Here is a 23507-nt window from a genome sequence, read left to right as displayed (position 1 = left end):
TGGGCTTTGTTGTCCTTTGAGTGGTATGGCGTTAATAGCCTGTATTCAAATAGGCTAACATTTCTAGCGTAACTTAGGGATGCCTATTCAATGTGGACTCTTTTTAATGTAAAATATTTTGAACTACAAATACTAAAGTGAGAGCTATACGCATGATTTTTATTATTTATTTATTATTTATTCTACTTTTTCAAAACACGAATGTTCTTTCGAATAAGGAGGAAAAAAACCCCGACTTGGTCGCAATTCGAGGACTGCACCAGTAGATGACGCTGTATGATCGTGGAGTGACATAGATAGTACAAATCTACTTCGTATGGCATGTACATAGCCTACAGCTCACATTAGCGGAACAAAAATGTCACTGGTTGTTTAAAAATGTTTATTCAGTGTATATTGTGTAGGGAAAATATTCTAATAATTAAAAAAATTACACAACTAACAAGTTAAATACAAAACATATCACTATGTCATCAGTACAAAAAAATGAATAAAATGGTTTTTAACATTGAAGTAGGTTACAAGTGTTACTTATGTCATTTGTCACCTGGTCAGTCACGTGATCAGTGAGCTAATTAGTGCCTTAGTGGCATTCTACCCGTCCTACATGTCATGGTTTGCCTAGTGCGGTAGTGTGTTTAACCTGCCGGGAGGGGAGGAGGGATTTTACCCTAAGAGGATTGCGGCGATCGTTAGCTGCCCGCTGGCTTTGTCAAGGCATGCCGGTTTGCCGGTTGGAGTCCAACGGACAACAACGAAGTACAGTTTTCCTCCCAGAAACTCGGCAACGAAACCGGTTGAACTTGAAATGATGCATATCATAGCAGCGCAAAATCAATCGTGACAGTCCAAGATGACCTATGGTAGATTTTACATGGTGGGAGCGCATGGAAATCCTTCACCGGGAGTGCATCAGTACCAGAGAGCAGTCTCTTGAGGGAGTTATTGCTGACAGGCGGCTCCTGAGATGAAGACCAGACCCGCGGGGATCGGCAATGTCCATGCCGACTGGATGGGTTCGCTCCCCTCCAAGCTCAGTGCCATGCCCCTCAAACATCTAGCGGTGCCAGGTGAGTCCACAAAGCGTAAAGATATTTAGTCAACGGAAGAAGGAAAATGTACTGTGGTAATGTTGGCTAAAAATAGATCTAACCCCACCCTCACGCCCAGCATAATAGGGGGGAAAACACTGCTGACTCCTTCAGCACTTACTGATGCAGACGGAATCCTCTCTTTTTTCACCTTGATTTCCTTTTTGATTTCGATTTAAATTTTTAATTTTCCATCACCAGCAGCAGCTCTCCCTCTTTTTTCCAGGCTCTCACGACTCTTTCACTTTTTGGGTGGATGTGCATGCTCCCGTGGGCCCCGATCAAAAGGTTTATGTTAAGTATCTGGCTACCATGTTCAGTGTCTTAGCCAAGAAAGTCATGGTGAGGTGGTCCATGACACAGGTACTGGACTCAAAATCACTGCAATACACACACACACACACACACACACACACACACACGCACACGCACAAAATAGCCTAAATGATGCATTTTTGAGATCTGTGTTTTACAGTCTAGTGTCTGTGCTTCTCAGCTTCTTATTATGTATAATGTGATGTGGTCTGTGTCGCCAGAACCTGACTTTTAAGGAGCAGCTGGATGCAGGAATTCGCTACTTTGACCTCAGGGTGTCTGCAAAACCAGGCGAGCCTGGAAATGAAATCTACTTCATTCATGGCCTCTTTGGACACAAGGTGAGCGGAGGAGTAAACTTTTACTGCCGTTTTGGGTTGTTATTGTGACTGTTGAGCTGGTCTCCCTCATTTATTTTTATGTGTCTCACTGTTTGTTACATTTTTTTATTTTAATCTGTCACAATCTGATATTTTCCTTCTGTGCTGAATGCTTTTGTGCCAGCTTCAGTCCTAGAATGCTAAAATGACATTTGAATACGGCTCCAAGCTTTCATTTTCTCCCAGTATGAACAGTGACTGTTTTCTTCTAGTACTGTGTTGCAGTTGATGTTGCTAATAGTGGGCAGAGATGACCTTAAGCAACGATCAGAGGGTAGCGTTTAGCTATAAAGATGGGCGATTCTTTTCCCTACACGAGGAACTCTTTCATTACAAAGATTCTGTCATAACTTGACCATGTGACTGAAAAATATTTAATAAAGAAATGCATATTCAGGCTTTTCTGATGTCAGTGGCATTAGCAGCTGTAACTGTATACAGTTGATATTTGACTCTATTAACATTTATTTTGTGAAATATTTTGGTGGAGTTTTGCAGTGCTGCACTCACTAAAATATTTAAGCTGCTCTTTGGCGTTCTAATATCCTGACTTTAAAAAAGCAGTAGCCTTTCTGCATCAGTTCATGACTGAGAGACTTTAAGATTTGTAGATTTGTATCCTGACTCTGGCTCTTCACCCTGTTTTCTCACAAAGGTGAGGGATGGCCTGTTAGAAATCAGCTCCTTCCTGGGCAGACACAAGAAAGAGGTGAGAAGCACATTTTAAAAATTTCTTAACGTAAAACATGTTAATAAATGAGCTACATTTACACTACTAACTGATTATGTTTGATGTTTAATTTATGTAGGTGGTGTTCCTGGACTTTAACCATTACTATGCAATGGAGGCAGAGCACCACGTTTACCTCATCAGCATGCTCCAAGAAGTATTTGGCAGCAAACTGTGCAATAACTGTGCGGTGGAGAACGTCACTCTGGACTATCTCTGGGAGAAGAAATACCAGGTGCGATCAGACTGCATCAGTACTGATGGCCTTTGTTGCAAAAATGTTTGTGTGCATGTTGTATGTAGCAACAGGCAAATGTATCTGTCAAATGTTTTCATGAAATATCATACTTGTATTCATTATATGAGTGGCAGAGTGAACAGGAATAAGTCACAACAATTTTAAAAAAAACTGAGCTTTGCTTTTTCCAATAATCTCCCATCTTTAGAAATCACAGCCTTGCAGGCTTTTGGCCTTCACAGAAGTCATCTGGGAACATTTCAGCCTACACCTTATAAGGGTGCTGCCACTAGTTGGACTGGTTTGATGTACTTTTCTTTTGGCTATAGTGTTAAGCTGCTCCCATGACAGCTCAGCAGGGCTGAGATTCATTCACTGTGCAGACAGTCAGCTGACTTATTCCTTAAATAGTTCTTGCAATTTGGAGTTATGTCTGGGTCATTGGCCTTTTGGAGGAGGAAAGTGGTTCCAAGTAAGTGGTGTCACAGACTATGGCAAGGCATTGCAAAATGGAGTGATAGTTTTTCTTTTTTCATGATCTCCTTAAATCACGTGACTCCAAGCAGTCCTCCAGCACCTTCACTTTTTCCACATTTCACAGATTTTCATCTTTTTGATCCATTTCCTCAAAACTTGGACTCATGGTGAGATGCTCCAAGTAATAAGCACACATGTTGTTCTGACTCCCTCTCCACAGCACTACACTGTGATATTTTGCCATCTACTAACCATCTATTGACCATACTTAGAACAGCATCACCATCTGAAGTGATGCTGCTAAAATGTGCCTCTGTGTGGCAAAGTAGATATTCGAGAAAAGCCACAAGGGGTCACAGCATGTATGTGTCTCCTCCTGGGATCGAACTGGAGATATTTTCCTTTTTAGATGAACATGTAAATCTGTACACTGTAAGGAAGCCTATTACAGCCGCCATAGGGGTAAGAGGCAGGGGTACACCCTGGTTGGAACTGTCGCATAACTATCACAGAGAGGTGGGTATGTGTAATTTAGAGTTACCAATTAACCTAAACCCACTAACCGGAGAGAACCCACTCAGACATGGTGAGAACATAAAAACTCCAAAGTTTGTGACTAGATGCTGGATTTGAACAGGAGCTTCTTGGTGTGAGGCAACAGTGCTAACCACCATGGTGCCCTATCTCTAATCAGTTTGATATTTATAAAAAGCACATATTAAGTGACTTACACAAACCTTTTAGGTGTGGTGTACACCTACAAGTAAAAGGAGTAGGCAGGTGTGCGTGTAGCAGAGTGTTAGCGTGACCTCTGTGTACAGGTAATCCCTTCCAACTGTGATTTTCCAGGGCAAGTATCATCCTATTAGCACTTGTTCCATAAACTAACCTACATTTATCCTTTCAGATTTTTGCAGCTAAAAACTTTTCAATTTTTCTTTGTCTTTTTGTGTCTCCCATATTACTCTCTTTCATATTCTTACCTCCAGCTAAAACCTTTTTCTTATAAGGGCGAGGGTTTTTTCTGTACTCAGACTAACTTTCTTCTTTCTCTGGCTTGCCTTTATTTAGTGTATATATATATATATATACTAAATATCTGCTACACAGGTATATGTTAGATGGAGCTGTGTGTGGGCTCTGTGTTTCAGGTGTGAGTTCTTCTGCGTCTGCATTACATTACTACAATAAGTGCATGTTTATGTTCAGATACTATCATTCCTGTTCCCATGACCCTAATCTGTAACTGGATTAGTTGGCAAAGAACAAGGAGATGAAGTGCAGGGCAGACAGTGAAGAGCAACACAACAGTGAGAGTAGAGCAGGAAGTGCACAGTTTGTAGGTGAAAAGGGCAGCTTTCCTCCTCACTCTTTTTGGCATTATTGGAAACCCACAACTCAAACTTCTTCTGACTTTTCTATTGCATCTCTGCCAAGTCATTGTGGATGAAGACTGTTTTGGTCAGATGTGTTTCCAGTTACACATAAGCCCAGATTGAGACTTCTGCGAGGATTCTTTGTAGACACATCAGTGGCGCACATCGTTGCTGGTGTTTGTGCTTGTGTTTGGTGAATTGTGTTACCTTGTGGTCCCGTCACAGTGTTTTGGATACAGCTGATAGAAACAAAACCCACCGTGTATTCTAGGGAGGTGCAGAGGTTACCTCGTAGGTCATGGCATAGGGCTTCAGAGGGGTTTGTGGTTATGACGTAGCTACAACATAGATTTCCTGCTGAATATTAAATCTCCAGTAAGGGTGAAACATGCAGATACCACCATGAATGCTCAGTTATCTGTAATCATTCAGTGACTTCGAGGTCAGGTGTTTCACCATGCTAGGTTCATTGGTTTGGGGGGGGGGTGTATATATTTTTGGGTACTTTATGTTTTGCACTGCAAAATGGATCACAGAACTCGCCTAAAGTCTTTTTGTCTGCAGACATCTGATCACCAGCTTTTTTTTTTTTTCTCTTGAAAGGTGATTGTGTTCTACCATCATCCTTCAGCCCAAGGCGTTCCTGTCATGTGGCCTGGCAACAAGATCCCTGCTCCCTGGGCAAACACCACTGAGCCCATCAAGCTCATAGAGGTTAGAAAATAATACTGTAATTGTGTTTTATCATTTGCTGTCTCCATTTTGTTCTTTTTCTAACTAAAGATATTTAAATGCATTCTATTCACATGAGATTTATTCATTCAAATTTCTGCCTTCTAGTTCCTGGAAACTACACTGAAGGAAAGAGACAAGCAGGGTTCCTTCCATGTATCCCAGGCCATCCTCACTCCCACTGTCAACACTGTGGCTAAGGGGTTGCTCTGGGGCCTACGCAGCTACCTGGTGGAGAGGTCCGTGACTGCGATTGGATGGTGTAGAGGGAATCATGGATCATATTTGTATGACAGTTTTAACATAACAACTTTGAAAAAAAATCTTAAGAATAACTGTTTCCTCTACTGCGCACCTTCATTCATTTATTATAGTTTGTGGCCAGTAGAGGTCAGTAGAGTTAATGGTGCTAATGAAATGCATGGAACAAAGTCAAACGCTGGCTTTGCACATGCCTTAAAAGGCCAGAAACAGAAGAAATTCTAAAAATATTGAAAAACTACGTTGCAAGAAATACTACAGATCTTAGAACACATCCTGTAACACAGTAAGTTATAAGAACATGTTTTGTATGTATCATTATATTGACTGAATGGGGAAAAAAAGTGATATTTCCAGTCAAATCTAGAGTGCACAAAACATAAATCAAAACTTTTCATAACTCTTAACAGATTGTATTCTTCATAAGCAAAGGCATATGATTTTCACAATTTTTTTTGCAGTCATCTGGCTTTTTTATCGTCAGTGGAAGTCTTGATTTAAGGGTATTATGCTCTCCATGCCCTTACATCTGCCACCGGGCACCAATATCAGGGTATAAAACTTCTGAACAGACACTACGGCGAGACAGGAGGTAGCCTAATTTTGCACTTCCGAGGAAATGGGATTGTTTATCACTGCTGGATAAACAATGTGACTTCCTGGTTTTGTTCTGCTGGTGACTGAAACATAGTGAAGAATCAGAGGGTGTTAGAAGTGATACAGCTACAGCGTCGCTGTGTTTGTGTGTCTATGCCAGGAACTAAAATATGGAAAGCATTGATTCTGAATGGGGGCAAAGCACTGTCTCCCTGACAGATGGACAAAAAGGTCCGTCCCTTTAATTTTCTTTCCCCAATATGTCCACTTTCTCCCACATTGTGACGTATCTCAAAAGTCAGTCAACAGCTCTTAATAAAAATCTGGCACACAGAAAGAGTCAAGTAAGAAACTACTGATTAGATTTTCGACAATGTTGTAGCCATAACTATAAAACTAAAAGACAAAACCTTGGCAGTGGATATTTTTGGTGTGTATTTGCAAGGTCATGAATTTGGTTTTGATTCAAATTTAAATAGCAGGATGTTCGGTGCAACAATAATTGCCGTAATGCTTTGCTTGCTGATAAAGACTTTCTTCTTTTTTGGCTCTAGAAACCTGCCAACCATCATGTCCTGGGTTGAGGCTCAGAGGCCAGGGGTGGACGGAGTCAACATCATCACCTCGGACTTTGTGGACCTCACTGATTTTGCCAACGTTGTAATCAAGCTAAATAACCTGCTGTTGTCTGAACAGAACCGCAAAACAAGATGACACATGTTTTCATACCAGGAAGACTGACATGGTGGCTTTGAGTCTAGTGGCAGATTTTCCCTGCCTCTCTTTTTATATTGTTCATAAACGGCTCTGGTGCTGCTGGTAGAGCTTCGGTGTATTTGCTTAAGGACACTCAGCATTAAGACGTGCAGGGATGGATTCTGTATGAGCTTGGGTCCTCTAAAATAAAGCCTTTCAATTTTTAAGGAGCTCGTCAGCTAACTTTCAGTCTGAGATTTGGTTGTAGATAACTTTCTTAGCCTCAGTTCAATGAAGACAGTCCAAAAGAGGGAAAGAAGTGAGAGCTCAGATGAGAGAAAACCAGGCATGCCCAGCTGCATTTTTTTACCATCTTCATAAGGCAGACTGAGTCGTGTCATGCTGGAGTTCTGGCTGCATCTGCAGATTCCTTTTTCTGCTTTCCCTTTTGAGGGAAAGCTAGAAATACATCTCATATTTGCTACTAAATGGGACTGCCAGGCAGGTCACCAGATTGGTAGCTGCTGTACATTTTCCCTTGCATGATTATATGACTTTTAACCTCTCAGGTGCTTATGTGGAAGTTTATTTGGATGGTTTATCATTATTACAGATGTAAATTTGGTATATTTGTATTTTTAAATGGTCTTATGAAATTACTGACTTTGTAAGTTAAGATAAGAGACAGAATTGCATGTTAAAATGCTGCCTGTAGGCATTTTAGCCACTATTGTATGAACAGCACACAAGGGATTAGGATAGCTTCTTTGTTTGTTTACAAGATAAACTCTGTGTGAAAAGAAATTCTTCATATGATTGCAATGGAACTCATTTGTATTTCCAACATACTAATGATTGTTGAAACTGGACCAGTGAGTTAGGGTTGGCTTGTTAAATGTAGACTTGGTCTTTTTCCAGTAATTAAATGAACGTGAGGTAAAAAAACACATACTTAAATTTTTTCTTGGTATTTTTATTTATATGTTAAGCAATGCCATTTTTTTAATGAAAGAGAAGCCAGCTGCTCTCTCATTACTTACTGAATTTAACAAGCGATGCGGACTATGGCACCTTTAGGAGGACTGCATAGGAAAAGCCCAGTATGGGTGGAAATTGTGCCGCAGTTCCCACAAAACACATGCAAATACACACAAATAGCTATATATCTTTATGTTTATCGTATTTTTTCCCCCTTGGTCTGTTTCCACTTACAGTGCTTAAATGTGCAGAAATAGAACTAGTCTCCCAATAAATGTATGTTGGAAAGGAAGTGAAGAGTATATGGTTGTGTACAGTATATGCAAACATGTGGATGAGGGTTCATTTAAAAACTGTTATGCTTAAAATGAAACCAAATGCCAACCGTTGAGGTCTTAAATGTTTTGCTTGTTTGATAGTGTGCATGTGCACCAGTGTGATTTACAGTCTGTGTGTGTGTGTGCCTGTCAGGACCACTGATTACTATGCATGCGTGGACAGTAGAGCAGTGACAGTCACCCTGCATTCTTGTGGTCAGACTAGAGTAAGAGAAGAAAATGAGACAGCAGAGGAAATGTCATATAAAGAGAAAGGTAACAAAAATAGACTTTTAAATGAAGGTAGATGACATGAAAGATCTGAAACAAAAGGGAAGAATTTAGTTAAAATAGAGCTGAAGTTGTAAAATTGTAGCAGGTGGACCTGTTGCAAGAGAGCGATCAGAACAGCTGCCTTTTCCTGCGGCGGCATCATCTAAAAGGGAAATGTTGTTTTACTTTTTAACCCTGTCCTCATTTTGTCACTCACCGACTCACTTATGTCAAATAGCCTGGTGTGTCCAGGCCACATTGTTGACAAGGTTGAGTGTGGTCACCAGGCACTGCGAGGTCCACACACAGACAAGCAAAGGCACTTTAATTGTGGAGTAATTACACATACCATTGTAGGCAAGTGGGAGAGCAGGGAGCAGCAGTTTGAGCAGCAGCTCGAGCTGAGAACATTCCTCTGTTGTTTAGATTGGTCCTGTCTTTTGCTCTCCCCTTAGTCTCTCACTTCACTGTATCCCTGTTGGCTTCCCAGGTTTCAAAGGAGAAGACGATCTAAGCGTAATCACTCAGATGTTAATAAAGTCCTGCAGTATTAACTTTTTCTGTCCAGCCGTTTATAAAGACTGCTGTTCTGAAGCTGCTCTCTACCCAGTATGGTGGCAATACTGACACAGAGCTCTCCTAAACTGGTTGGGCTCCTGTTGGGCACCATAGTTGAAATAGTTCTACAACTGGGCCACTTTAAGCAGTGGTATTTCTGTCACTTCACATGTTCTCATATCATTTCTCTCTTACCAGGTTCAGAACTTCCCTCATCTACCTCAGTTGCCGAAATATTTTCTCTGGTTACAAGGCACGTGTGTTAAACTGGTGCAAGGCAGTGGTTTCACATATGAGTAATCAGGGTTTCCATTCATTAAATCTCTGGTACATCTGTGGTGTGAAGTGTTTTAACCAAAACCAGCCTTATACACTCCCGTTTGCTAATTTTCTCCTTAAAACCACTATGACTAGTGCAGGGATGTCAAACTAATTTCACATCGTAGGACACTTACAGCCAACTTTGATCTCCAGTGGGCCAGACCAGTGAAACACCCCCTTTCTGTCAGTGCACAGAGGTTCAACTACAAATTTAATCTCTGACATATCTTAATATAACATAAATTGCTTCGATTAAGACAGCATGTCTCAGTTTTCTTATATGATAAAGATAAAGAAATCTGTCAGCATCACTCTTTGGGCTTAACTGTGAGAAATAAATGTGAAATATTACCAAAGAAATTCTGGTATTTCATTGCCCATCCTGTCCTGTAATTATAACAAAGAAAGTTTTTATTAATTCACAAGTTTGTTTTTTTTTTAAATTGTGAAACCACTGTTAAAAAACAAATCCCCAAACTGACATTTCTATAGTAAATGGTGAAACACCTGGTACTTTTCTGTCATTTAATGGCTTATTACTGTTAATTTGGTGTAATATGAATGGCCATGGGGGAGGGGTCATTATCAGCAGTAAAAGCTGTAAAACTCCTAAATATACAGTTACAAATCCAAAAGTTTATGCCCTCTTTTGCGTTTTCCAAAGACGTCCGGTAAGCTGGATCGGAGTCTTTGCCAGATGGATTCAGGCCTCCGGACACCCCTGGACTAGAGTGCTAAAACACACGTAAAATGCATCTGACACTGTATCTAATGCCTATAGAAGTTCGGGTTGAATGACAGCTGACAGCTCGGACTTTTTAAAAAAAGTCAGATTCAGGTTTTGTCAAAATTGGGAGAGTGTGATGACTTTCCAAAGAGCTCCAGTGCTCCAGCTACACCTCCTGGGGTCACATGAGAATTGTGGAATCCATCCAGGAATGCCGTCTAACATTTGGTGGCCTTCTGAAACCCACATGCTCTGGGATGATATCACTGGGAAAGGTTAGAAGCTTTCATTGCTTCTAGGCAACCATGCAGACATAATCACTTAAGAGCTTCTGGAAATACTTGAGAAGAAAGAAAGCTAAAAGGAATAGCAATTTTCCGGCAGTATTACCCAGATAAGGTTTTAGCTGTTCCCTTTTTAAATTCTTTCTCATTCAGGACTGATGGATGCATTAGCTGGTACCAACAAAAGTTTTAAAAAGTCCATGAACTTAATTTAATGTAAAGTAAACCTGATATTTTAGATTCTTTAGTGTGCTTTTGGTCAGTTAGAGTGTCATACATACGAGGTGTCGTGGAATGCTAGGAAGCAGTGGAGAAAGTGGAGCAAGCTGGGTGCACAAGTTCTCTTCCTGTTTATCCATTAAGGGGTCCACTCAGTGCCTGAGAGATAAGATAATCTAGAATCCATGAATATCCTATGTCAGCATGGACTTTTTGTGTGTGCGTGTGTGTGTGTGTCAGCAAACTTTCCTTGACCTTAGTCTAAACCAGAGGACCATTTTCACTTCTATATTTATCGTTTTCTAACCAAAAGAATACCTCATGCATTCTGTCCTCAGCAAAGTTCTGCATGACTTAGGTTTTATTATGGCTCTGGATCATTCCTGTTGTTGCTTCATGCAATCATTGTTATGAACTGTAACGAATGCAGAGAATCCTGCCAAGTAAAACTGCTTTTGTGTGATCGAGAACTGATGGCATCTTCTTGTGCCTCGTGATGTCTTCAGAGAGCTGCATGACCGGACATGTAGCTGAATTTTTTCAAGTGGTGCACACAGCTTATGCAAACAGCAGCCTATTAGACATTTGCAGTTCCAGATGTGTAGATCAAATAATAAAAGATTATCTAGAAGTAGATTTACACAGAGAACTACGAGCAATATTTTGTCAGAGAGGAAACAAGGACTTAAGGATTAAGTGCACACAAGAGGCGTTCACATTTCTTTCTTTACTACACCTGCATCCATGAGGTATGCCAGGGTTTTTTTATGGTTACACAAATATATTGTTGCAATTAATGATGGAAATAAAAACCACAATAGCTTTACTTAGCTGAGAAATATGCCTCAACATGAATTTAACCTCCAGAAAACCTTCAGTGTTCTTTATCACTTTTCTATGCAAGATGGATATGCTTGTGTAGTGGATTTGAGTGTGGATATTTACAGTGTCACACTATATGAGTGACTCATGGTCAACCCTACCATAAATCCCTATATCTATATGACTTTATATAATAAGCTTGTTATTCACTAAATACCATTATATTCCTTTATTGTAAGGCCTAAATGTTTTTTAATATATGAACCATTTACCACGTTTAACATCCCCCCGAGTTTGTTTTTTCTTCATAGAGATAAACTCTCAGTATTAGGAGTGAAATGAGACTGCATGCATGCATGTTGTAAAATCATTAGATATCCTTATCAGCTGCCAAGGCTGAAATAATGCGCTCTCTCTTTATCTTTCTATCCTTCACTCCCCTCTCTTTGTTAGAGGCTTGAACCATTTGATGAAAGGTCAAGTGTACTTTTCTGTAGTCTGTTAACACCTGCACATTAAACTCAGCGTGTGTGAGTGAATGAGAGAGAGCGAGAGAGAGAGAGAGAGAGACTCCCTCCCCTTGCTCCTTATCCACTTCTGCTTCCAGCTGTTGCTGCATTCCTATGCCCGTCGGAAAGCCGACGGCCTTTTTTACGCGTGTGTGTGTGTTTGGAGTGTGTGCGTGTGTTTGTGAATGTGACAACCGGGATCAAAAGTCTTTCCTAGAGATCTGCACGTTGCCTGTGCTGTGCATGGAATGTATCGCCCGTCAAGACAGAAGCTGCGACTACAGCAAAGGCAGAAATAGGCTAAAAACTCTATTTGGGGGAGTTTTGTGCAAACAACATACCTCTCGATCTTGGATCTGTTTCGCAATTGCGTCCTTTCCTGCACAATGACAGAAGTGGCCAGCCCCGCTTCAGTAATGGTGAGTGAGTTTTTGTACCTATAGGCTGTGAATTTAAAAAGTGGAAGAATGTATGTTAATTATCAAAATGTGTTCTTGTAAATTAGGTTTATTTTTGCTTTGCTTCACAGCGCTGTAATACTTTCAAAGTAAGCTGTAACGTTATCTGACTTCAATTGAGGATTTTGTTCGGCAACATCAAACGCAGATTACCTTTTTGTTTGTTAGCGGGCAGGTACAACGTGAAAATGTAGGTGTACTTTTCGTGATTCCACCGAGGATTAAAACACAGACTACAAAAATAACGCTGCTGATGATGGCAGCTCTAACTGGAATATTGTAGAAATTTGAAATGATAAGATATCGTTTTGTAAGATTTTTTGCAAATATCAGTCCGCAGAGTACGCAGTGATATTGAAGCCCTATGGCTACATGTCCTTTAATGGCAAGGCCACAAAATCTATCTATCTATCTATCTATCTATCTATCTATCTATCTATCTATCTATCTATCGTGATGCAAAACAACTGGTGGATACAATTTTTTTGACATACTGTTGCCAACCGTAACACTGAAAACATCTTTTATATGATTGCTTTTTATTTCACTGGGTATCTGCCAGCTGGAAAAAGGAAAAGCAGAAGTCAGTGTGGAGAGCACAGAAGTGGCCAATAGCTTAAGAAAAACAAAGATTTTTGGAAACAGTATGTAATGCTGATTTATGAAGGTAACTGCTTGAATTATATGTGCTGTGTAGGCTCATATTATGTTTGGAGGCCACTGGTGCAACTTGGGGATTTTTCACCATTAATCTTTTTTCCTCATATCTGAATTCTTTAGTCTGCATTTTAATCTGTGTCTACCTGCCCCCCCCCCCCCCCCCCCCCCCCCATACCCCAATACACAAGCACACACACAGACACACACACATAGTTTGTTTCTTTTGTTATCTCGAACTCCATCTTTTCTTTCCTTTTCCAGCAGTCACAGCTCACTTCACCATACAAGAAGATATGTGTGCTTTAGTAAACCCGTCCACCAGCTCACTGTCTCCCCTTGTCTCGCTGTCATATCCGGCCCTGTGGAAACCAAACATGAGTTGATCCCCTGCATGTGGCAGTTAAAGTAATCTGGGCTTTTCCACAGACACACACACCCTCACTAGAAATTCAACTTACATTTCCTCCAGCTTTGAGTCAGCTGCAAAAACAATGGACTTTTTTCCTGTCATCTAGCACTTTGCTAAATGACTGAAAAACTGCCAGTAGGGATGTGAGAGAGTTTGAGCGTGACAGATATTTGTGCTGTTTAACAAGCGGTTCACAGACACGTTTTAATCGGCTTTCAGCAGTTTTAACCAAAACAAATGCAAACACACAACAGCAATGCACAACCAAGGACAAGGGATGCACATTATTAAGCATACAGTATTTTGAAAAGCCATGTATATATGAATGTATGAGGGACATTTTAATCTGATTTAAAATGTTATTGAAGACATTACTGCAAACATACTGTTTACCAAGGACAAGGGAGGAAGATAACCCTGAATTGCCCCATATGAGGGACACTGAGAGAGGGACTCCATATTAAATAGCATCTGTGATACAATGCTGGCTTTGTCAGGTGGGAGGAGGAGAGGGTCATGCTGGAATGTAAGGGGAGGGGATGGAGAAAGACAGAAGAGAGAAATATAACTAGGCAAAGCACTGAAAGACAGCATTTTTAGACAAATACAACATAGCTGATGTTAACTTGTGTAAGACTGAGACCACCCTCAGCTCCACTTTTTGGTCAAGTTTGTACCACAGACTGTAGCCATCACAAGCTGCCTGTCTTTAAGGCCAACACTACCACTTCAAAAAATTATACACAGAAGAAAAAGATGGCAAAAACAAATATATGCATTAAAATGATGAAAGAACCATCCTGATGGCACACTTCTCCCACCGTTTTTGGAGTTTTCAGCTAGAAAGCAAAAGCCTGTAAATTACCCCAAACTGCTTTTTCATAGATGCAAATAATAATAATTTTTTTAATATTCCAACTGCCATTCAACTGAGCCAAAGGACCTGAGAAAAAAATGTAATGTTATGGTTCTCCCTATCTAAATTGCCCAAGCCAGTTCATGATGGCAATATTCACAATACTATGAAAATCATAACATTTGATTTGGCCTTTTCAAAGAGACATATTATGCACTAATTTTTCCAACTAGTGCATTAAGAGTTGTTCTAACATGGGAACATTTTTAAGAGCAGGACCTTTCCTGTGAATGTGGGTTTGAGAATGCTGTCTGCAGTAACATACAGCAGCTGTGATGAGGAAAGTAACTGAAAGAAAAGGAAATGCAAAAACCGTTTAAAGCAAATACAAAAAGAGGAAGAAGTTGACGGAGGAAAGCAAGGATGGGATGGAGAAAATAAAAATGACCCAGCTGAAACAGTCTGAGAATGCTGGGTCTTTCCTCTTGGTTTTATGAGTCCTCTCTCTCTTCTACCTTCCACTGCTATCTTCTTTTTCATTACCCCACACTACCCTCTCTTTCCCTCTATCTCCTTTTCTGTTTCCAGATGTAGGGCAAACAAAGCATTTCGGGGAGACTCAGCTGTTTTACAGATGGGATCAAAGACAAATTGTGTGTGCTTGTGCTTTTCTTCCATTTTGTGCACGCTATATTGTGTATTTGTGAGGTCAGTTCAGTTATTTTCCAATAGAAGGTTTATTTTAAATCTGGGATTAAAATTTGTATTAAAAAGTAAGTGGGAGGATGTGTGCTTGGAATATGTTCCTTTGGGCAATATTTTCTCAGTGTTTCATATCATTGTGTAGAAATCTTCGACTTATACATTTACTGTATTAGACTTTCTTTGAGTCAGCTTGGTATGTATTTCTGTATTTCCCACATTGGATTCTGGCAGAAGACCTGGAACAAAAACACCAGAAAATTTGTCCTTTAAGTTGGAAAATGAATCTGGTTTCAATCACATCCCATGGCTGAGTAGAGAACTTTATATCCATCCTTACATGACTTTTTTGTAGTTTGATAAACATGATAAACATTTATTTTTTTTAAAGTTATATTTGAAATGAACAAGTCTTTGCCTTGACACCAAACATTATACAAATATGGGTGAAAATGTGATGTACTGTTAAGACAAGGAGCAGAGACATGTATGCAACAAAGAATTAGGAAACAAACGAGGACACTTAAACACTGAGTGCTTGTTTTGTTTGAGAACAGTTTGGGAAATGTTGGTTAAGATTGTTTAATTAAGGATAAAGAACCATCATGCTTTTTTTTGCATAGCATTAGTTTTCATCCTCCATGCTCAGTATTTACGGGACTCTGTCTCTGTACAAATACTTATATCATTCGGTAATCCCATACTTTAGCTTTCACATGTTAATTCCCTGATAGCAAAGTGACTGCTGTTGGAATCAAACACCTTGAAGATGAAAGCGCTGGAGTCTGGATACTCAGAATGGGGGTTGACACACTTCACTGCTCTGCTTTAACTAGAGTAAACAGGGCCACAGACATGTCTTGACCCGCCTAAGCCAGAGCTCACCTGGTAAAAGAAGGTGAAGGCGGAAGGGGGCTTTGAAAACAAAAAGAACCACAGAAAGTCAAAGAAGAGGAATGATGGGATAGAGTGAGCCATTTCTGAAAGAACAAGTCAAGGGAGAGTCAAGGAGGTGGGAATAGACTTCAAGGAGCGTGTGTAGGAATGCAAGGTAGTGAGGCCTTTATACATAAAAGGGTCTTTGAAATGCACTTCTGCCTAATTTTCAGCAAGCTTCTGTGACCTTTATTCAGCTGATGTTGCCATCACACACTGAGTACTTGCTTTGTCTACAGCAGTGACAAAAATCGGTAGAATGTGGGCCGATACCTTGGTGCGATAGCAAAAAGAGCTGGTGTGTGACGTTATTTGTAGATTTTTGTGTGTGGATAGGGGATGTAAGGGTGGCTGAACTGCTAGAATGTATGTGTGTGTGTGTGTGTGTGTGTGTGTGTGTGTGTGTGTGTGTGTGTGTGTGTGTGTGTGTGTGTGTGTGTGTGTGTGTGTGTGGTGGGAGCAATGAGGGTGTCCAAGCAGTAAAGGAAGTGATCTCAGGGCGGAAACTTAGCGCTGAATTAGAGGAAGTGCAGAGCTGACTTTGATTTGTGTTTCCCTTCATGGTGATTGGAGGAAAAGGCGAAAAGACAGGAGGAAAGAAGAAATGCAAAAAGGACAGGCAGGAAGAGGAGAAGCCAAGAAGGCCACCTAGTATGGAAAACAGATTAAATCCAAAAGGGGAATCGAGAGAAAGGAAGGAATCACTGAAATCATTAAAGCAATGACACATTAGGATTTGAAAGAGGAAGGGAGAAAAGGAAATGACAGGAGCAGGAAAATGACATGTGGTTGTGATAGTTTCTTATATGCTGTAATCATCTCTGTATGGTGAGAAGCATTTAAGTCATCCACTGGTGTGTGTGTGTGTGTGTGCGTGCATGTTTGTGTTTTTGATTGTGTGTGTGGACACAAATACAGTAGTAGCAAGACTGTTTTTTTCTTCTTCTTCTCTGTTAAATTACAGAGTACTCCATGGGCTGTTTTTGGCACAAGATCTGAGTGTGTTTCCTCAAACATACACATTCACATATTTTGGGCATTTTTGATTTAGTTTTCTTTTATCTCCACTTCACAGTTTGTCATAGCGTTCCTTTATTTTTTTGTACTTTACCTTGTTTTTTTTTCCATTGCATCACGCATATTCCCACCATTAGGGAATGCTTGGACTTCAACATTGAGTCCATACAAAATAAGAACAGTCAAAATTAAACCACTCTCACAGTCACTGCAGTTTTGCTGTGAGATGGATGCTTGAGGAAATATGCCCAAATAAAAAGTTTATCACCCTGGGAGCATAGCTGAGCTCAATCTGCCTGTTAGATTAGGAGATGCCTTGCTTATGACATAATTTGAACTGTGCCATACTGTTTGATAAACGCTGAACAGGACTTAGAAAATGGTAAGAAGTGGGTTTTCTGTGCAGGAAGACATTGCAGCTTCAATTACATATATATTATATTTTAATGGAGCACATTCTGAATATTTCTCATCGGCATGCTTATTTGCATGTTAACATTTTTTGGTGACAATAAAAATTTCAGGTGACATAAAATTAAGAAGAATTATTCACTGGCCGCCATGAATATCCACCCAAGTCATGGTCAAGATTTAAAGTCATGCAACCTGGGTAAATGATGTGCACTTGCTTTGTCACCGCCATGGCCGTGCACAAGCACAAGCTTTGCTGTGTATTTACTTTAAGTAGTATACTGCTCATAGCATGCACACAGAAACTCAGTTACCTTATTAGTTACTCTGTATCTCTCTTTATCCAGACACATTCATTGCAGCAGAGTGATGGCAGACTTTAACAGTTTGTGGGAAGTCTGCTTTCATGAAACATTTCTCTCATTTCTCCCCACTGCAAAAAAAAATAAAAATCTATTTTCCTCTCATTTTCTACTTGGAACATTTTCAGAATCAGAGTTCATTTCACGTGGCAGCTGGGTAAGCTGTGGGCAGTTTTTTCCCCTTCTTTTCATTTTTTTCTTTTCTTTTTTTGTGTGGTTTCTTTATTTGAGTGTTTCTATGTTTGGTCATTCCACGCAGGTCATTCCCAAGTTTTGTCATAATTGTGTACACTACTACATGTCTGCATTGTTTGTGTTTACATTTATGTGTCTGCCTGAATGTGTACACAGGAATCGGAGATGATGTTTCAACCAGAGTCTGATCAGATCTCTCCAGGTGAACCTAAGGTCAGAATACACACAGACACAGGAAAACACATATACACACATTCACAAGTTTTATGTGGTTTTTGAACAAATCCAGCATGAACACTGTCGCACAATGGCACATTCATTTTAGTCTTATGACTATAAACTGTGTTTTTAAAATGACCTTTGCACTGACTCTTGCTTGTAGTCTCCGCCCCTGGACCTGATCGACACAGGGAAAGGACTAAAAGTCCAGACAGCAACTCCTCATCTGGTTAGCCTGGGCAGTGGGAGACTGAGTGTGGCTATTACTGTTCTGCCGCTGAAAGAGGGTAACGCACACAAAAAAACCCAGACACAATTTACAGTAAATACACAAACTCAGCATGGGCAGGTTATTAAGTCAGTAGCCACAATTTTACACATTCATTCCTAATGTAGCACATTCTCACATCTTCAAATGTTAATTCAACTTAATTTTATTTATATAGCTTTGAATCAAAGCAACAGATATCTCAAGGTGTTTTGTATCAGATGCCCCTATAAGCAAGCACATGGTGGACAGTGGGAAAGAAAAAATCCCTTTTAACAGGAAGAAACCTCCAGCAGAACCACGTTCAGGGAGGGCTGTCTGTCTGTCATGACCGGTTAAGGATGAGGGCATGGAGACAGGACAAAGGACACACAAGGACACACTGTGGAAGAAAGCCAGAGATTAATATTGACTAATGATTACATAGAAGAATAAAATGGAAAGCCCTTTATTGTCATTATACATGTACAACAAAATTGTGGGTGCTCCACATCAACTGTGCCAGAATAAAATATAAGTAGTAGACAGCAGCAATCAATAGCAAAAAGAAGAAATATATACAATCAAGAGGGATATATACAAACCAAGAGAAATATATACAAAAATAAGAGAAAGGCACACATTAGAGAAGTAAAAGAGAGTTTAAAAAAAGGTGAGTGAAGAAGAAACACTCAGTACAATTATGGGAAGCCCCCAGCAGCTTAGACCTATTGCAGCATAACTAAGGAGAGGTTTGGGATCACCTGATCCAGCCTATATGTTAAGCTTTACAAAGAAAAGTTTTAAGCCTAATCTTAAAAGTAGACCGGGTGTCTGGCTCCTGAATCCAAACTGGGACCTGGTTCCATAGAAGAGGGGCCTGTTTGGGTTGCTGTAGCCCAGGAGGTAGAGCAGGTCACCTACTGATCGGAAGGTTTGTGGTTTGATCCCTGGCTCTTCCAGTCTGCATGTCAAGTATCCTTGGGCAAGATACTAACCCCAAGTTGCTCTCCGATGCATCCGTCGCAGTATGAATGTGTGTGAATGTAGTTAGACAGCACTAAGTATAGAGAAAGTGCTTGTATGAATGGGTGTGACTGGGTGAATATGGCATGTTGTATAGAGCTTTGAGTACTCTGGGAGAGTAGAAAAGTGCTATATAAGAATCAGTCCATTTGAAAGCTGAAGGGAACAGCATGTAAACCTGCAGTCTGAGAGCAAAGTGCTCTGTTATGGTACAATGAGGGTCAATATGGCACTATCAGATCTTTAAGATGAGATGTGTCGTGATTATTCAAGACCCTGCTTGTGAGAGAAAGGATTTTGAATTTGATTCTGAATTTAGCAGAGAGCTAATGAAGAGAAGCCGCTATGGGAGAAATATGCCCTCTCTTTCTAGTCCCTGTCAGCACTCTTGCTTATTTCTCATTAGTTACTTTAAATTGTTACCTGAAATGAAACCAGGTCAGTACAGTTCTATCCCTACCTTTGCCCACCTTTCCCCACTCTTTTTCTCCCAAATATTGGCCCTTTTCCCAGGACAAGTCACTTCATTTCTGTGGTTACTGCAGAAGTGAGTTGGGGGGTGATGCTGTGGAAAAGTGATACTGTGTCAAACATTGAGCCAGTGCATATTTATACAAGTTATTCAATCCAATTCCATGGTTACTGTTGCTTATTAACATTCATTCATTGTCATGTGTTGGTTAAGGCACAGCCTGAACCCACAGTTAGCCATGAAAAAATGAAGAGAATGCTTTGGCAACAGAGTACAACCCAAACAACAGTAACACAAATGACACACATCGCGTGGTTTCATGACTCTGTTTCATGCAGCAGAGCGAGCGCACTTGCTTTATTAAATCCAGAGATTTTATTTGGAATGTTCACTGCTATTTATATCAGGCCAGTATACAGTTGTTTTTTCATAACAAACAACTGACTACAATTAATAAATACATTATATTATTTCCTGTACTGTAAGGGTGGAGTATTATAGTTATTTATACTTCCTCTACTATCAGCTATCCACAGGTTTCTAGAATTTCTCACCCTCTTACACACACACACACACACACACACACACACACACACACACACACACACACACACACACACACACACACACACACACACACACACACACACACACACATCAGTTCAGCAAGCCACAGGTTTCACAGCTTCATTACTCATTCGGGTAGTATTATAAATCAAAGTGAGAGGCACACTTGTACTAGTGATTATTATTTAGTAGCCTGAAGACAGGACACTGAATACTAATACAAACTGACAGGCATTATATTAAAAGCTTTAAAAGACAGCAAATATCTGCCCTTACAAGCATTACAGTGATAACTCTCATTCATAAACTTGTAGTTTTCATGTGTCTTGCATAGATCACAAGGCTCTGATTATACCCCAGTGAGCCAGAGATGTCTTTTTACTTGTCTTGTCTTCTCTTTGCAATGAGAACAGTGCACACTGCATTTTATATGAATGGATTTGACACTTAACCCTTAGTCGGGGTTAATGCAGAAATAAACTTACAAACAGTACAAGGGCAGACCTTGACGTCAGAGTCAGCTTTGTGACATTTCCACTTCATCATCGCTGCCCACTGCTTTGACACACTTTGAAGAATGCTAAGAATGTGAATAAGACCTTTTAGGAAAACTGAGTTTGTACTCCACAATGTGTCTGCATAATAACAGCATTAGATATAAGACCCTTTAATTATGACTCACACCACCTATATAGACATGATAAATCTAATTCTATCCCCTATATTTATATATTCTGCTGATTGCAAAAAAAATGTGTTTCTTTATGTTTCAGGGGTAACGCGCATAGGCACAGAAGATGCTCCAATTCCTCAGGATATTACCATTCAAGGACCTGGCATCGAGGCAGAGCATTGTCTAATCATCAGTGAAGGTCTGTGTTGGTTCACTTTCTCTGAAATGACGTCATAATTTTGGCAGGCCCCAGAATAAACACAGCTCTATTGTCTTTTCCACACTGGCAAGAGTGCTTACATCTTTACATCATGTCGTGGGAAAGGGAAAATGACTCCTCCTTTCATTAGCAAGCTTTTAATCTTTGTTTTTGAATCCTAAAATATTACTTCGAGTAAAATCCAATGAAATCAAATATGTGATTATATTTGGCATTTAGAAGATCTGCTTAATACCATCCCCAAGTGCAATCATTGTTATTTTGTTTTTAGAAGATTATTCTGACAAAACAGCAGCGGAAGAATAATAAACTTTCTCAATCCTCTAAAGCCTAAAATTCTAATAATGTAAGAAAAGAAATATACTGTTTCAAAATGAATATAAGACTGAGAAAGCCATCGAGCTGGATACCTGTTGGTGCGTTTAGCCTGTGGCGTTTTGGGCTTTTGATAGAATAGCTGTGAGGAGAAGGGAGGAACTGGATGATTAATTACGCTGTTGTTTTTGTTCTTGTGTGAAGCTTTGTTTTAATTACAGTAAATCTGAATAGTGAGTACCTTTTATTAACAGGGGAAATTGCATGCTTTCAGAGGATGCTGTGTAGGAGCGGGATGATTAAGGCAGTTATCTCATGTTGGAGTGTAATGTTGTAGTGAATGGTAGTTCACTGTTACTCATTTCCCCTGACTATCTCCTCATTATCAACAGGAGGGGTGGTGACCCTGGACCCCTGTGGCCACCTCTGCAGTCTTGATGGAGTCCAGGTCACTGTACCAACACCACTCACTCAGGGTAAACTCTACACGCACACATGCACACAGTGTAGGTCAGCCTGCTCTCAGAAAAAGCCTGTATACTGCACATTGGTATCAGCATACATCAGGATACAGGTCTTTTCACATACACACACTTTGAGATATTGCCATCTACTGGTCCTTAGTAGTACTGGAGTTAATTGAAAGTTGACTTCATTGCTGACTGTAGATACTTAGCATTTCATAACTGGTGTGCAACAGTGAGACAGTGGTTAGTTTTCTCGGGGGGGATATTTTTTTTTCTTTTTTGGATTGATTAACTCACATTCCAGTCTGTCTGTGTGACTCATATGGGCACAGTTAAGTTTCTTCATGCAAACAACAGGGTGTGCAATATGTTTGTGTCCATGTACAGCTACACACATGTAGTCATGTGAGTGTATTGATGCATTTTGGTATGTTTGTGTGTGTGTGTCTGTGTGTGTATCTTTGGGTAATTCGTAGTGGTTTGGAACAGCTAGCTCTTACAATGAGTCACAGCTTCCAGCAACTGCAGAGCATGCACAACCCTTTGGATTGTTATTGGAGACTGCAGAATGTTCTCAAAAAAAACCAAAAGAAAAGTGTAGTCACCCAAAGTTAAATGGATCTCTCTTCTTATCTTGCTCTTCATGCCTGCCTACGTAGACGTGTCTATATTTTGTCTGTGAGTATCTTAATCTGTCTATCTCTGGCCTTTCTTCCCTCTATTCTTTTCACTTCTCTGAATTGCTCCGTCATTTATTCAGTCACAGTATGCTCTCCCATTTTCTCCACAGCTTTGTCCTTCTTTCACCTTTCCCTGTCCTACTTAAAATGACAAGCAGCACACTCACTTGTCTGTCCTTTCTGTTTACAGTTTTCTCCTTTTTCTTGTGCCCTGGAAAAGGCCTGGACGGTTTAAGTTAAACATTGACAGGCCTATTTAACTTCCCGCTGTGCCTGGCTGAGTCAAATATTGACATCATCTTGGTGGGTCCACACACAAGGCTGAGGCACAGCAAAATAGCAGAGGTGGGGAAAAGAGACTAAAAAAACAAGACAGGGTTAAAAAGTCAGAAGAGTATGCGTAGGAAAACGATAGTAAAAAAGGAAAAAGATTGAGAGCATCTTTTATCCACTGGCCTCAGTTGCTCTGGGTTGAGTTGGTCTAACCACATACACAGACACTCATGCACACTAGTCTGGAGATGATTAGCTGTGTTTAGGAAATGATCTGTTCTGTATTTTGGAATTCAGAGCTTGATCTGGAATCACATCAGCTGGAGGACACTTGTAGAGTAGCAATATGTTTATTCAACAGAGGTGGAAATGACAAAGGAAATCATTGTTGAGCAAGAAAGCCGCTGACAAACAAACTCCACAAGTACATTGTTAGTTTAT

General features: G+C 40.1%; 2 protein-coding genes across 7 annotated transcripts in view; both read left to right on the top strand.

The window, feature by feature from the left end:
* Positions 1-607: 607 nt before the first annotated feature.
* Positions 608-9853, top strand: plcxd2 (phosphatidylinositol-specific phospholipase C, X domain containing 2). The gene is made up of 8 exons (XM_063483904.1): positions 608-1070; positions 1318-1454; positions 1628-1747; positions 2442-2495; positions 2596-2751; positions 5211-5321; positions 5448-5578; positions 6752-9853. The coding sequence occupies exons 1-8, from the start codon at positions 968-970 to the stop codon at positions 6909-6911; spliced, it is 972 nt and encodes a 323-aa protein (XP_063339974.1). The 5' UTR covers positions 608-967; the 3' UTR covers positions 6912-9853.
* Positions 9854-11819: 1966 nt separating this feature from the next.
* The window catches only part of phldb2b (pleckstrin homology-like domain, family B, member 2b), a 37807-nt gene continuing 26119 nt past the window's right edge, over positions 11820-23507 (top strand). Inside the window, exons 1-5 of one of the 6 annotated variants that reach the window (XM_063483896.1) lie at positions 11820-12320; positions 18064-18120; positions 18290-18413; positions 21212-21310; positions 22039-22122. In XM_063483896.1, coding sequence (XP_063339966.1) covers positions 12288-12320; positions 18064-18120; positions 18290-18413; positions 21212-21310; positions 22039-22122 — 397 coding nt within the window. In that variant the 5' untranslated portion in view covers positions 11820-12287. Of the gene's footprint in view, positions 12321-18063; positions 18121-18289; positions 18414-21211; positions 21311-22038; positions 22123-23024; positions 23097-23507 lie in introns of those variants that run through there. The other 5 variants (XM_063483897.1, XM_063483898.1, XM_063483899.1 and 2 more) reach the window with 5 other exon arrangements.

Source organism: Pelmatolapia mariae, linkage group LG9 (genome assembly GCF_036321145.2).
Source record: "Pelmatolapia mariae isolate MD_Pm_ZW linkage group LG9, Pm_UMD_F_2, whole genome shotgun sequence".
NCBI lineage: Eukaryota > Metazoa > Chordata > Actinopteri > Cichliformes > Cichlidae > Pelmatolapia > Pelmatolapia mariae.
This window is presented reverse-complemented; position numbering and strand designations above follow the sequence as displayed.